The 15,035-nt window shown below is 42.7% G+C and overlaps 1 protein-coding gene across 1 annotated transcript in view; it reads left to right on the forward strand.

The window, feature by feature from the left end:
* The window catches only part of cemip (cell migration inducing hyaluronidase 1), a 106,553-nt gene that overhangs the window by 30,540 nt on the left and 60,978 nt on the right, over positions 1 to 15,035 (forward strand). Inside the window, exons 8-10 of the mRNA XM_073465266.1 lie at positions 2,347 to 2,468; positions 6,014 to 6,161; positions 9,386 to 9,577. Of these exons, the coding sequence (XP_073321367.1) occupies positions 2,347 to 2,468; positions 6,014 to 6,161; positions 9,386 to 9,577 (462 nt within the window). The remainder of the gene's footprint in view (positions 1 to 2,346; positions 2,469 to 6,013; positions 6,162 to 9,385; positions 9,578 to 15,035) is intronic.

Here is a 15,035-nt window from a genome sequence, read left to right on the forward strand (position 1 = left end):
TGCGTACATAGATCTGTAAATGTCTGTCATCAGTTACAACTCAGCCAGGAGCTCTCGACTGGCTGTCTTTTTACACGTGACTTTTGCTACAGTTCTGCCGTGGCAGATCTGCAAATGTGTAGAAAAGATTCGTGTGTAACTTCACTTTTCCTTTGCCCTGAGCTCAGGCTCACAGGCTCACGCTGCCTGGCTGCAGTAGCAGTACAGCCTACACACCACGAGTCGGCGCGTAGCACCCAGTGAAGTTACGCGTGTCATTGTTGGGGTAACACATGAGCGTTGCGCGTTGTGATGTTGCGAGGCAGACCAGGATGGATTCTCGATTGTTTGCTGTAGCTTGTAGTGCTAACGTTACTTGATATATTTGCTCGGTGACACACAAGCTGAGCAAATGTAACTTGTTCATAAATAACATTACTGATAATTCATTTTAAGAATTCATTTTAAGAATTTTACTTCTGACAACTAAGTTACTGCTAAAACATGAACTTTTACTTACAGCAAACAATCGTGGTGTGTAGGCTGTACTGCTACTGCAGCCAGGCAGCGTGAGCCTGTGAGCCTGAGCTCAGGGCAAAGGAAAAGTGAAGTTACACACGAATCTTTTCTACACATTTGCAGATCTGCCACGGCAGAACTGTAGCAAAAGTCACCTGTAAAAAGACAGCCAGTCGAGAGCTCCTGGCTGAGTTGTAACTGATGACAGACATTTACAGATCTATGTACGCATTTACAGATCTGTTTACACATTTACAGATTTATGTACACTTACAGATCTGTGTACGCATTCACAGATCTTTGCATGCATTTGTAGATTTGTCTTCACTTGCAAATCTGAATACAGATACGGATTTTTTTTACACACACACAGATCTGAACACGCACACACAGATCTGAACACGCACACACAGATCTGAACACGCACACACAGATCTGAATACGCACACACAGATCTGAATACGCACACACAGATCTGAACACGCACACACAGATCTGACTACACACACACAGATCTGAACACGCACACACAGATCTGAACACGCACACACAGATCTGAACACGCACACACAGATCTGAACACGCACACACAGATCTGAACACGCACACACAGATCTGAATACGCACACACAGATCTGAACACGCACACACAGATCTGACTACACACACACAGATTGAGATACGCATTTGCAAATCGTTTTGCACCAATTATAGCTCCATAGCCTCCCCTTTAATAACTCATTCTTGGTTATTTATACAACTTAATTATAATTATATTAAAGGAAACCTATTATGCTTTTTCAGTATTTTCCTCTCCTGAGGTTTTTGTGCATGTGAAATCTTAAAGAGTCTAAAGGGTCAAAGTCTGCACCTAGAAGCTCCTCTCTCCCACAGAAAACACTGTTCCTGAAGTGCCCCGCCTTTAATTCCATGACGTTGTCACCATGTCACACATTTGCATAATTGAATGCCTAGTAAGAATTGATTAGCACAGCTGCTCTGCTGTTAGAGGTGCTGGCTCAAGCGTGTGCGAGATAACCAATCAGAGCAGACTGGATATTTGGAGGGGGGTCCTCTGTCCTCTGTGACGATTGCATGGATAATTGATGTTGACTCATAGAAAAGTATTCTCCTAACTCCACCTCCTCTCATCTTTGAAGAATCTTGTCCTTCTGGGTTTTTATATATTTCACTGGGTAACGTTCAGCAGCAAGAGGTAATTCATTAATTTTTCATTTCCGAATGAATTTCCTAATCAGTGTCGAGTCTCACGTCTTTATCACTATCGTTATAGCGATAAGACACAGGCAAAATTAAACTATTTTTCCATCATCTCACTGTGGCTCTTTAAATACTTCCTGAACTGTAATGTATCATATCATCACCTCATCAATACGTCTGCCTCATATCCTACCATCTCGTACGCCGGTGTTATCACCCCTCCTTTTTAGTTAAAAGTTGACTCAAATTAGATGCTTCTTCTTCCCATCAGATAGCCGCTCATTTAATGAAACTGCTGATATGAATGCATGTACATGCACACATGCAGACATACACACAGTCTCAGGCTTCCTGAGAATGGTTGATCACAGGTCTCACAGCCTCTTCTGCCATATGTCGAGCTTCAGATTGAAATTCAGGCTCACAGTCAAATGCACATCCCCACTGTGGCCGCCAGACAGAGAGCATAATGGGAGGAGAGAGCACCTCAATTACTCTGCTACAAATGCCCTCTGACAGCCTAAATGGACTGCGAGTCAAAGCCTTGACGTAGATTAGTCTAATATCTACCGCTTGGCTGTCTGACCACTAAACTGGGAGCTACTGGTGTGTGTGTGTGTTCCACAGAGGCAGAGTGGACAGAATGGTTCGACAGGGATGATGAGAGGGGATCTGGAGACTGGGAGAAACTGTCTGACCTGCACGCCGCTTATCCAGACCGACTGTGTAGCAGTCCACTGGACATCCAGGTACATCCCCTCTTACTTCATCAAACACAAATACACATATGAGTGTGTGTGCACAGTCACACACGCCTCACTGATAGCAAACGCAGTCACAGAGCCCCAGCGATGAGAGCTGCTGATGCAGCTGGGTAGCTGGGTCATTATCTTATTCCTCTAATGCAACATGAAAATCCACTGATGGGTTATCAGTAGAATTTGAATCCAGTGCAAAGGTATCATTTTTTTCAACGTTTACCCAGAAACCCTGCAGCTCCCTCTCTTTAAATGTTTGACTGCCTGAACTGATGTCTGTTTTCAGCACCTTGCAAAGTTGGAATATCAGAAGACTATTTTAGTTTAGTTTTTGATATTGCTGTGCAAGATGTACTCTGCTTTATGATTCGAAACAAAGACCAGTAGAGAAAATAAAAAGTTCAATTTTTGAATTTTTTCTTCGAGCAGGAACGACCATCCAGCTTTAAAATGCAGCCATTCATCAGGGACGGGATGAAAAGCATTGTTTGGAAAGTCACATGTAAATCTCAAGTGTTGGCTATAAAGAAACCAAAAAACTGAGGGCAGACTTGTACTTTGCTCTGTGATCAAAAAATACCAAGGAACACTGCTTTGCAAAAATGAAAAGCCTTTAATAAATGGGCTTAGTGCTTACACGTTTCAAACTCACAGCCTTCATCAGGGCATATAATATATGAACAGACACCATAAAGGATGTATACCACATAATGACTCTATATTAAGACTCATCGAATGGACCCGAATGGATGGAATATCGTTTTCCTTTTTCTAGGTGATATCTATCAACAACCAAAAGGCACAGCTATGGGAGCTTGTTACGCTCCAAGCCTTGCTAATCTATTTATGGGAGGAACAATATATTTGCTCTCCCCACAGCCAGTCCAAAGATAAGATCAAGCTTAATGGCCAAAACTTAGATGACCTCATATTTATTCTTTTCAGGCACTGAACGAGAACTACTGTCATTTCACAGATATTTGAACAACACTAATGACTAAGTTTGCAATATGACTTTGAACAAACTAATTCTTTGGACCTCACACAGAGACGGGCACCGTCACACTGCTGTTTTTCACAAGCCAACTGACAGAAACACAGTGCATAGCTTTCATTCTCCTATTATTAAAAAGAACATCCCAAATGGACAGCGTCAGTGTCTTTAGAGGATATGGGCTCAAGAATCACATTTTGGAGTTGAGTATGGTGTGGTATATATGGTTTCTAAATGGAGGCTACAAAAGTATTAAAGTACTAAAGGATAGAAACTGAGAAGACAGGGTCTCTTCCAACAAAAACAACAGCAGATATACTTTGAGACACAGAACAATACTAGGGTTAACAAAATAAAGCAAATCATCAATAACAACTGGATCATAGAAAGTGATCCATTGCTTAGAGATTTGTATTCATCTGCACCACCCATCAGCTTCAGGAGAGCACCTACAGGAGACAGGGTGGTTCATAGCTGCCTGCCAGGAGACAATGAGGGCACCTGGCTCGACGCAGGCCACAAGGCTTCTTTAACTGTGGTACCTGGAATCACTGTGACGCCATGTTGCAAACTAACAATTCAAGGATGTACACGCATATAAAACTTATACTATTAAAGAATTCATTAACTCCAACACAACTCATGTAGTATACCACATCCAATGTCCATGCTGTTTTTTCTATGTTGGAGAACAAAAAGAAAACTGAAAGAGAGAATCACTGGACACAAATACGCCATCCGAACAGGAAATGATGACTACCCAATGGCCAAACATTACAACCAGCACCATGGATGTAACCCAGACTCACTCAAAGCAGCAGAGGCCATTGAACTGTGTAGGAGGGGAAGAGATAAACTGACAATACAGAAACATTTTGGATCTTCAGGTTAAGGGCCATCATGATTCCAGTTTAGTTTATTGTATGAGAAACTGGCTGCACAAAAAATAAAATTGCCTCATAAATATATTCCTTAACTTTACCCTGCTGGAAACTCAGTACAAAGGAAGGTTAGCATCCGGGGTGTGTCAGTACGACTGTTCTCAGCTCTAACCTGAGTGATGCGTCTTCACAATAACAACCAGCCAGTGAAAAGCAGCAAAAGGATGTTTCATTAGCAGCATTAGCGCTAACTTAATACAGTTGTTACAGTGCAAAGAGAGCAACTAGTACATAGTGAGGCTGTTACCAGTTAGATGAGGTGACACTAGATTATGTGCTGCATTGTTTTCTGTGAATCTCTTGTGCACGTGAGGTAAATTTAAATGCAACACAGGAATGTCTGATTTACCACTTTATAAACTATAAAAATGACAACCATATATAGCATCTCCTCTTTATCTCATCGTATCTTTTAAGTCTGGAGAAATATAACTTTAAACCCACATCTACACGCAGCAACAATCACGTTGGATTAATGGCATAAAGAGGAGCCGCCACTGCTTCTGTGTGCAGATTTGTCTGGGGTAGGTCTGACCATCAGCGCCAAGCCGACCTGCCATCACTGTGCTGCTGGGACATGACACAGCCACAGAGTGTAGATGCAGCCTGGCACCATCAAGCAGCAGCTGTTAGCCTTCTATGAAGATAAGCAGTGGTGCCAGGTCTGCCCACACAGAGTCCAACACCCTTACCATTATCATAAAAAATCACTACTATGGGCCGCAGCTGTTCTTTGTTATGCCGGCTGTGCAACAATATAACTTGATCAATGTGCTTCGTTGCTTCTCCCTCACAAATTGTCCTGTCTGTTCTCTTATTCTCTCACTGGACTGTCCTTTTTCACTGTTTGATCAAATATAAATCAATAGCAAATGGATTGTTACAATAATACAATAATAGACTAATAATAATAATTATTATTATTCTTCAGGGCTTCAGTGTCTGAGGCAGCATCAGCACTTTCCTGTTGTTGTACTGTAACGGTATCACTGACGATCACTGTTTTGTTGCTCCTTTAGAAAGGGTTTTGATGATTAGGGATGAACAGCAGTTTAATGTCAAGAAATGATTAGCATATTCATTTTGAGACATGAGGATCATTAAACAAATGAAGCCACATATTAAAGCGAGGAGAATGGCCTTTTACTGTGTTATGCCACCAGCTCTGTTCTGCAGGGACATTTGCTGGATTGCACAAGTCATTTTAGTGATGTTGAAGACATTGTAGGAATTAAGAAACGTTGAATCAGAACAGAGTTGCATAGTTACTTCTTATGTCCAGACAAAACTCTGAGCTCTAATCCTCAGTACTGGTGGCCTTTATAAAATTCCTGCTGTTTGCCAGCAAAGCCAGACACTAGACAAATACCAGATGTCTGGTGCAAAAAACACATACTTTTAGTTGCCTGCAAACAAAACATGCCCTGATGCCAGGAGGCCAGACATCCCTGTGTGTTTCTCTCAAGCTACAGACGATCATATTTCCCAACGTTTTGAACTGTCATCTGCAAAATGATAATGTTTTGGTGTGTAAGAATTGCTTTGCAAATAGTGTCCATTGATTCCTCCATTGAAATTTGTCCTTTTTTTCCCTTGTTCAGGCTGAGACCCATGATGGCATACCATTCAACCAGACAGGAGATGTGATCCACAAGAATGACAAGGACTACGGCTTTGTCTGCCTCAACAAAGACCAGGCTCATGGCCTCTGTCGCAACTACAGAGTCCGCTTCCTGTGTGGAAAACTGGGTTCGTTCACCACTTACCGTCTGTGTGTGTGTGTGTGTGTGAGTATGGTATGTGTATGGCTTTCTTCTGAAAAACAGTAGAATGTAATATTTGACACTATTGGTACACTCAACGAGGATTAATGGCCTTCACAAGTACAGCATGGATAGAGAGGTGAAGCTGATTGATGTCTATACATATAAAGACACACTGTAGCTGTGCTCCACATAGTGTGTTGTGTGTGGGCAGGCTGTAATGGCTGGAATGCATGGAACCCACATCATGGTGCAGCAAAACACTGCCACACAGCCAGCTCAGAGCCGACGAGCACTGCTCAGACCACACTGAGATATCACCGACTCTGTCTGGGCCTGTCTGTGTGTGTGTTTGTGTGATATGTAGAGCATGCTAGTCTGTGTTGCCGTGATCTATTGTCAAGGTTGACACTGGCACGTCCCATTGGCATCACCATACAATTACCCCCCACACACAAACACAATGTGACATAGTACTGTACCCACCCACTAATTCCAGGAAAACCTTTGTTTGCCTTTATTCTCTTTGAGACATGCGATTCAGACCAACTTCAATGATGTTGAATCACATTTTCATAAAATTGCACAAACAAATACATTCAATCACGACAAATTGTCAAGAATACGGGCGTAGGCTCGGAGGTTACGCCATAGCTGATGTGCGCCTTCTCAGAAATGTGGGGCTAGGACTGACACAGAGACGCCACGTGGGGACCACAAGAGCTCTTATTGCTGCGCTTGTCTTTTCTCTTTTCTGATGCTGGCGGAGAGTGAAGACAATATAACTGAAGTAGTGTTCTCCTTTTCAGTAACACACATCCAGTGAAGCCATCACACTGCAGACCTTATCTTCATTACAATCCCCTCTCTGTATGAGTGAAAGAAAATTGAACTGCAATTACATGCCATTAGTCTTCTATTCAGCAATGAAGTGGGCAGAATATCATTACTGTGTTTGCATATATTGTCTGTAACATGCTACCAGCTAAACCTCTGTTGAAATGGGTTGACTTGGTTCATGATCAAAAACTAGTGAGTGGATAACTTGACTAACTCAGCCAAACATCAAGCAAGTGCAACAACATGACATATGACTTAGCATGTGGCTAATATCACTGATTATTCATCAGCAACAAGTCCAGCTCCACGTCTGTCTGCAGCCTTTTATGTAGCGAGGCTGTCACCGACAACTCAAAGCCAGTCTGACAGTCTGTGTCTTTTCCTCCATCAGCGTCCTCTTCAGTCTCTTCACCTCTGTCATGATGTCTGTAGAGGCTGCTGAGCCCGGTTCTGTTGCCTGCTCGCCCAGCTCCGGTTCTGGTGCCCATTCTGGTCCCACACCCAAAAATCTTGTGTGCTCTGAGCAGAGTCAGCTAGCAGAGCTAACCAGAGAGGAAACTCTGTAAATCACAGTTGAGGCCCAGCAGCCGCAGGTCATCAGAGGGAAACTGTAACCATTTTCTCCATAAAATATAATCTGGTTTCACTGAAACCAGTGATAGTTGGTGCTGTGTGTGATGTACTGCTGTAAAGTTCTACACACTGTGATCCTACCCTCTCACTGAAGATATACAGGTTAGAAACAAGTGATAGGGAGGCAGAGTGACTGAGACAGAGACACCATTCACCTTCTTACAAGCCAGTGTGACATCAACATGATTTTGATGCTGTTATTTTAAGGTAAAACACGTAGTTATAGATGTCAGTTTAACAGAGGTATGTAGATTTGATAAGAGTAGACAGAGGGTGGGATATTCTGCTTTGATGTACAACAGAGAGACCACTGAACTGATTGTGCATCAGTCAGGCCATCTGGCCTTGTGTTTGTTGTTTGTGGAGAGTTTATGGGGATGGTGGCTTTATAATGTCTGCTCCTGTAAGATAATGTCTTTGAGGCCTGGAGGTGATTAAGTGATTTGAGTTCTAGCAGGTGGTTACAATATGATCTACAGGACAGTGACTTTAGAAACCGACTATAATCCATCCATCCATGCATGTAATTTCATGTTGGCTGTCATGCTTCAGGCATCAGCAGTCAAATCCTTATCTGGCTCCTGTCCATGAAACCAGCTCTGATTACTCACGATCTTCCCTGACACTCAAGATGATCAAGTTGCAACAAAACAAATGTGGAAGAACATTAATCTGTTATTCAGTCAGCCTGTGGTAACAACCACAGAGCCCTGAATCCTCTCATGAATCATGAGTTTCTCTTCTTGTCTCACATGAAAACACACAATAACATAGAGAGAGAGAGAGCAATAATATCTATGATGGTGTCTGTGTTTAATGTTTTAATGATGCTTTCTTCTGCACTACACTGATGATACCAGTAAAAGACTGGATAGGATACTCCAGCCATGTTGATCAGAATCAGGAGAAACCATTTGGAGTCCTCTGAGGTTGAGAGACACTGGATCAAGGTCATTGGGGGTTTCATGGTAGTTTCCCCGTCCAGGTTACACTTTTTGTGGAGTTGGAGAAGGCTTCTGACCGTGCCCTCACAGAATCCTGCTGGCGGTGCTGGGGAAATACAGGGTGCTATGAGCCATCTGGTGCTTATCTAACCAGAGTGGGTTGTTTCTGTATGCTTAGTGGGAAGTCAAGCACATTCTCTGTGGGCGTTGTGCTTTACCATGGTTGTTCCTCATCACTAATTCTGTTCTTAAATTTCATGGACAGAATTGACACAGCTGGAAGGCAACTGATGAATTGGCATATTCTGTCCATAAACCTATAAACCAGCAGCTGTGAAGTTACCTCACATGATTGTCTGTCATTCTGTGTAAAATATTGCCACAATGTACAAAAGGTGATGCAGAAAAGCAGCGATTCAACTCCAAGTGGACAGGAATGGAGCTAGCCTGAGATATGGGTATCACAGGAAACAGACGTGGTGTTCTGGGTGTTCTCATTATTTTGAGAACACCTTGAAATATTATTATATGTATGTTTAGGATGAAGTAAGAATTATTTTTTGAAATATAGCAACACTTGCAAGCCAGATCAGCGAGGTGACTCATGTCGAGTCAGTTTAGAAAAAAGAAAAGAATAGTTTAATCATATTGTTAGACCTCCTACACAGACATGCTGCTGATTGGGTTCCACCTTCCTAATGTGTTGCAGTGTGTGACTGTGTGATGTGTGAATGCAGCTGTACATGTCAGCTTTGCTGCTTTGCGTGTGCTCTAACACTTTTCCCCACTGCAGTTCGTCCGCAGGCCTCCATTTCCATCGACATTATGTCCAACAGCAGCATCCTAGAGCTGGCCGACCAACCAGAGGGCTGGCGGTCCGGGGATCGTGTGGTGGTGGCCAGCACTGACTACTCCATGCACCAAGCTGAAGAGTTCACCCTGTTGCCCTGTCCTACCTGCACATCCAACCAGGTCAAGGTCCAAGGTGAGAGAACCAGTGACCAACAGTATGATAGCATGCAGGGCTGGAATGAAAGGTTTTGATGCTGCTGTGGAAATGTTTGTGTATTATCAGTGCAGTTCAGCCTGCTCCATTAAGTGTCAGACCAACCAGACTTCTAACTGTTGGCATGAAGTCTGGTCAACAGTATTCTTAAACATGTTTGAAAGCTGACTATGATCACCAGCTTACTTTCTCCACTCATATCCTCCAATAAAATAGGTGGCATGCATTCATCACTGTGAATGACAGAACACAGACTCCAATCCAAATGCAAATATGTCTAAAATCTGGTCAATATTTTTTTCAATACTGGAGAATCATCAGGAAAATAAAGAAGAGTAAAGAATGGCTGCAACTGGATGGCTTAGTTAGAGTTGATAACTCGATTAGTCAAACATTAATACAATCATCAGAAATTGTGATCATTGAAGTTCATTTATTGAGCGAAAATACAAAACATTCCCGGCTCCATCTTTCCAAATGTGAAGATGTGCTGCTTTACAGTTCTACAGATAAACTACATTTATTCATATCTTAGTTTTAGATCATTGTTCAGACAAAATATCTAATTTGAACTATTGTCTGGATTCTGTAGACAAAATGATGCAGTTTAATGTATATACTGTGTAATTACAGACCTAAGTGCTTTTAAGAGAAGTGCCATAATGGAGGATGCCAGAGTGCTTCATGATAATGTACTTGAGTGTTGCAGCGCAGCATGACTGACCTAATAAAATCAGGTCTGCAGAGATGGGAGACCAGATTGTTTCTGAGCCTAAAATAGAGGAAAGGTACCTTAGCTTAACATGATTCAGAGAGGTGTGCTTTAAGGTGTGTTTTTAATTCACTCAGATATTCCAAAACATAATTAGTTTGTTGTATTTGTCAGTAGGCTGCCCAGCTGCAGTAGAAGACCTAGTGTTACACAGCATGCAGTTTGCTTGAATAAATCTAGATGCATAGTGAATTCAGCTACTATTATTCACTCTGGAGAGACAGCAACTGAATTGGTACAGATGCCCGAGACACACTGCCTACATGAACAGAGCTTGTTTTTCATTTCAGGGCTCATTTTAAGGTTAGAGCAGCCACACGGCATGTGTGGGCAGGTGGGCCTCTCGCATGGCTGTAGAGGCCTGTCATCTAGAGATTTGACCTGTCGCCTGTTTTTTCATGTGATGTCAGCTGTTCTCAGTGAAAACAAACAGCTAAAGTGATCTGTTGATAGTCATATTGACATCACAGAGGCAACATTACATCTTTCACTACAGTTTCACTGTCGATATATGAAATAAATGTCACAGACATGAAAAACAGACAAACACCAGGTGAAGGTCAGTATTTTTCCAGTGCTCGCTCACTCTCTTCTCTGCCTCTGTCTCTGAACAAAGGGTAAACAAATATCTAGTCATCATTATTATTGATGGCCAATCTCAAAGGCAAACTCAATTTAAAAGGATAAGGCCGGCAGTAGCAGCGCTGTCTGTGTGAGCACCACACGTGTCAGCCGCAGCAGTTTAGCAAGGTAGCCGTCACACACAGGAAGAGGTGGGCAGTGTGTCCCAGGCGTGGCTCCTGTTTCTGTTTATGCTCAACATAACATTATCAGGAAACAGAAATTAACTCCTTGATACAGAGCTACAGTGTGAATATTTTATCTGGTAATTTGTGTTTTTTGTGTGCACATGGTTTCATGAAACTCAGTGGAGATGAGCCATCAAAGGTGCTCTGAGACAGTGAGCGGATGCTGTCATGGCATGCAGATCAGGACAGCACGTTGAAAAAGTGTATCCACCTAAACTCTGAACAGCAAAGAGCCGTGCATGTTCACCCCTCCTCTCGGCAGCATGGTTGCTACTGTGGTTACATTGAAAACAATGGAGGCGATGGAGGCCACAAAGAGCTTTCTGGAAGAACCCTCACACTTCCTGAGATAGCAGTTCACCTCCTCTCTTTTATAATGGATAGATTAAAAAAGGTAAAGGTATGTAAACACATTAAATGACTAAAAAGAGATAAAAAAAATGTTTCTTCATATGAAAACCAAAAGCGAAATATGTTTCTACACTGCCTCAGTGTCAGTCACTCAGTTGGCTGTAACACTGCATCCACTGTTAAAGGGTCACTACAGTTAACTGCTGAGTTTCAGAACATCAACAGTGAGCAGGAAGCACATATTAGGACATTTGTGGTGAGGCTACAACAAAATAAATAAGGAAGTCTCAGGCAAGAACATTTTCAAACACAAATCTGTCACTTCACTTGAAGGAATTTCATTCTAAATTGAAGTGGCAAGCTATGTAACGTCAACTTTACTGTTATAGAACTCAAAACATAAACCACTTGTTGCAAAGTGCTCCACAAGGTTAAAAGCAGAAAGTGTCAGAAGAAGAAACAAGCTACACTAATGAAAAAAGACCAAACACTTAAAACAAGCAGTGGGAATACATCAATCACACAGGAAGGGAAAACTGTTGCTTCAATCATTTTTTTAAAAGGGCAATGCATGTTGGTAACCTTCAGCACAGTCAGGCACCTTGTTCATAGTTTAGATGGTGGTACAACAAAAGCTTAATCACAGTTTGAGCCTGGCTGGACTATAGAGCAAGTCAAGCACAGAAAACACAGACACATTATGATGGGTGGAGCACTTTTTAGTTTATTTATTGTTACGTGACCTGACTTTTGCCACTGTACCCTTCTTCATCGCTTTCACTCCACTGATCCTTCTAGACCGTCTGGCCCCACCCCTCAAAAATATCCAGTGCAAAGAGCAAACCAGGCAGTATTTATGGTGAATTTAGAAGATGTGATGAAAGGTACATGGCACACATCTGAAGACATACACACATAACTCTCATATAATAGTGCAGCAATAATAAAGATAAAGATGACCCAAGCTCTAACCATCCACCTGACTTCACTATTACTCACAAAACAAAGAACAGACTTCAAATGTTCATTTCGGCGGCTCAGGAAAGAATACCTTCAAATGAAATCCTCAGTCACTGGCTAGAGCCTTCCTGTCCTGGGCTGTGATGAACCATGCCAGTCTGTGATATTTCCAGTCAGGATGCTTTCTATTGCTCCTCTGTGAAAGTTGACCAGGCTCTGTCTCTGGAATTTAGCCTTCCTAAGTTTCTGTAGTACAGCCTTTTGTGTGCTTTATTTTTCATTTATTTTTTACTTTTTTACCAAGGTGCTGATGTACAAGGACCAAGACAGGAGTGTGTGTCTTTGCCTCCTTCTTTATAAAATCAACAATCAGCTCTTTGGTTTTGCTGACGTTGAGCAGCAGATTGTTCTCTGTGCACCACTCTGCAAGATTGTTGATTTCCTCCTGATATGAACTCATCATTGTTTTTAATGTGGCAGATGATGGTGGTGTCGTCCTCATACTTCACAGTAGAGTTCTCCTGATGTCTGGGAGTGCAGTCATGGGTGTGCAGTGTGAAGGAGGGGGCTGAGCACACAGCCCTGGGGGGCTCCAGCGATGAACACTAACGTAGAGGAGGTGTGGCTGCCAATCAGAACTCTCTGGGGTCTGCTTGTGAGGAAGTCCAATATCCAGTTGCAGAGTGTTTTACTGAAGCCTAGAGTGTTAAGTTTTCCAATCAGCTTCATGGTGAGATTGTGTTGAATGCTGAGCTGAAGACAACAAACAGCATCCTGATGTAGCTGTTGTTATTCTCCAGGTGTGTGAAGACTGAGTGAAGGGCACTAGATATGACACCCACTGTGGATCAGTTGGTTCTGAAAGCATACTGGTGAGGGTCCAGGCTGGCAGGGATGTTGTCTTTGATGTGCTGGAGTAAACTGGTCTCCATGATACTCTCTGCAAGAACAATGTTATAACACCTGATACAACCAATGGCCAGAGCTATGAGAATTATCAACTGGTGGTTTTCTTTAACTACAACTTCCAGAGCGCATTTCAGTGTGAAATATCATTTATATCTGGAATTGGTGACTGCTCCTGCTTTGCAACTCCATTAACACAACACTGTGTTGTATTCCTGACTCAAGGTGTGTTTGCTGCGCGCAGTGGTCAATGCATGTATCATTTTGAGCAGAGCTGTTATTAAAAATATCCTTGCTGTTACCACGAGATACCACAGGTGCTGCCAGTTCAACAAGGACTTAAATCTTGAGCGTTATAACTTTAATGGCTTTATGACAGTCTTTGCTGGCAAAATGCTTATATTTTTTCAGGGTGAGATCATTTTTTATTTATTGAATACAGAGTGAGTTAATGCATTCCTCCTTTAGATGTAGCCTGTGGGGATTTGGAATGAAACCCCTGTAAAACTATGGCATCTCTATCTGCCTAAACAGATTAAAGTCACACACTGAAACCATCTTTATTCCTAGGAACCCTTCCATGAGAGCTGAGGCTGAGGCTATGGAGAAGTGTCTGCACATAAACACTGATAGTAGCCAGGTAGAGACAGCCTAGAGCAGTGTGAGGGAGTCAGTGGAAGATGTTTGGACTGACTCAGGGCCAAGGGAAAGATTCAGCCTGCATCCTGGATACTGACTGGGCCCATTCACACTGACACATATATACACAGCACTGACATGCATGCTAGTATGCACACACACACACCTGCATATCTATTTTCATTCTTTCATTCTTCCTTTCTGCATCACACACACATTCAGCAGGGCTCTTCAGGTCAGGCCTGTCAGCCCTTGCTGGTCTCCTGCATGGTTCAAATGGCCTTTGTCTTTGTGTCTTGGAAAAACCCTCGGTGCCCGCAGCAGCTGAAAGTCAGCAGTAACATGACATGACATGTTCTCATAGCTGTCGCCTCCCGACACCAATTCACACGCCACAAAAAGTCAAGTTTGCGTGTCTTCTGATTTATCCTCGGAGTGCAGGATTTCTTTAAAAATCTCTGCCTGAGCTGCTGGCGTTTCTCTCCTGCCCAGCCGCATCAGAAGATCAGTCCATTATACATCCTCCACCCCTCCCTGCCAACACACACAAACACACACGCTCCTCTCTGTTCTGCCTCAGCTCTCTGACATCACAGGTTGTTTGGCCGTCCAGAGTGGAAATCCTTTTTTTTTTTGGTGGGCCCGAGGCTGCTCGTCAGAGCTCCTGTCACTCCTTCTGACTATAATCCATTTCATTTATTCCTGCCTGCGTGCCACTTTGCAGCAGCGTTTTTGAACATGCAGTGATAATCAAGTCTATTCCCCAGCCCCTGAGGTTATGCACAAACAGGGAGGGTGTGTTGTTTTTGTTGTTGGGAGCCGAGAGCTGGGAGAGACACAGAGACAGATAGCCCTGGGCTATTTATCAGTTTGAGTCCAATAACTTGTGCCTGGGTTTTACATGTTGAACTTTTGACAGTTCTAAATGGCATAAAAGATGATGAGTGTGGAAATTAAATGTTGCAGGGTGAATCAATGGCCTGGAGCGTTGTACAAGCAT

The sequence above is a fragment of the Pagrus major genome, chromosome 4 (genome assembly GCF_040436345.1).
Source record: "Pagrus major chromosome 4, Pma_NU_1.0".
Lineage (NCBI taxonomy): Eukaryota > Metazoa > Chordata > Actinopteri > Spariformes > Sparidae > Pagrus > Pagrus major.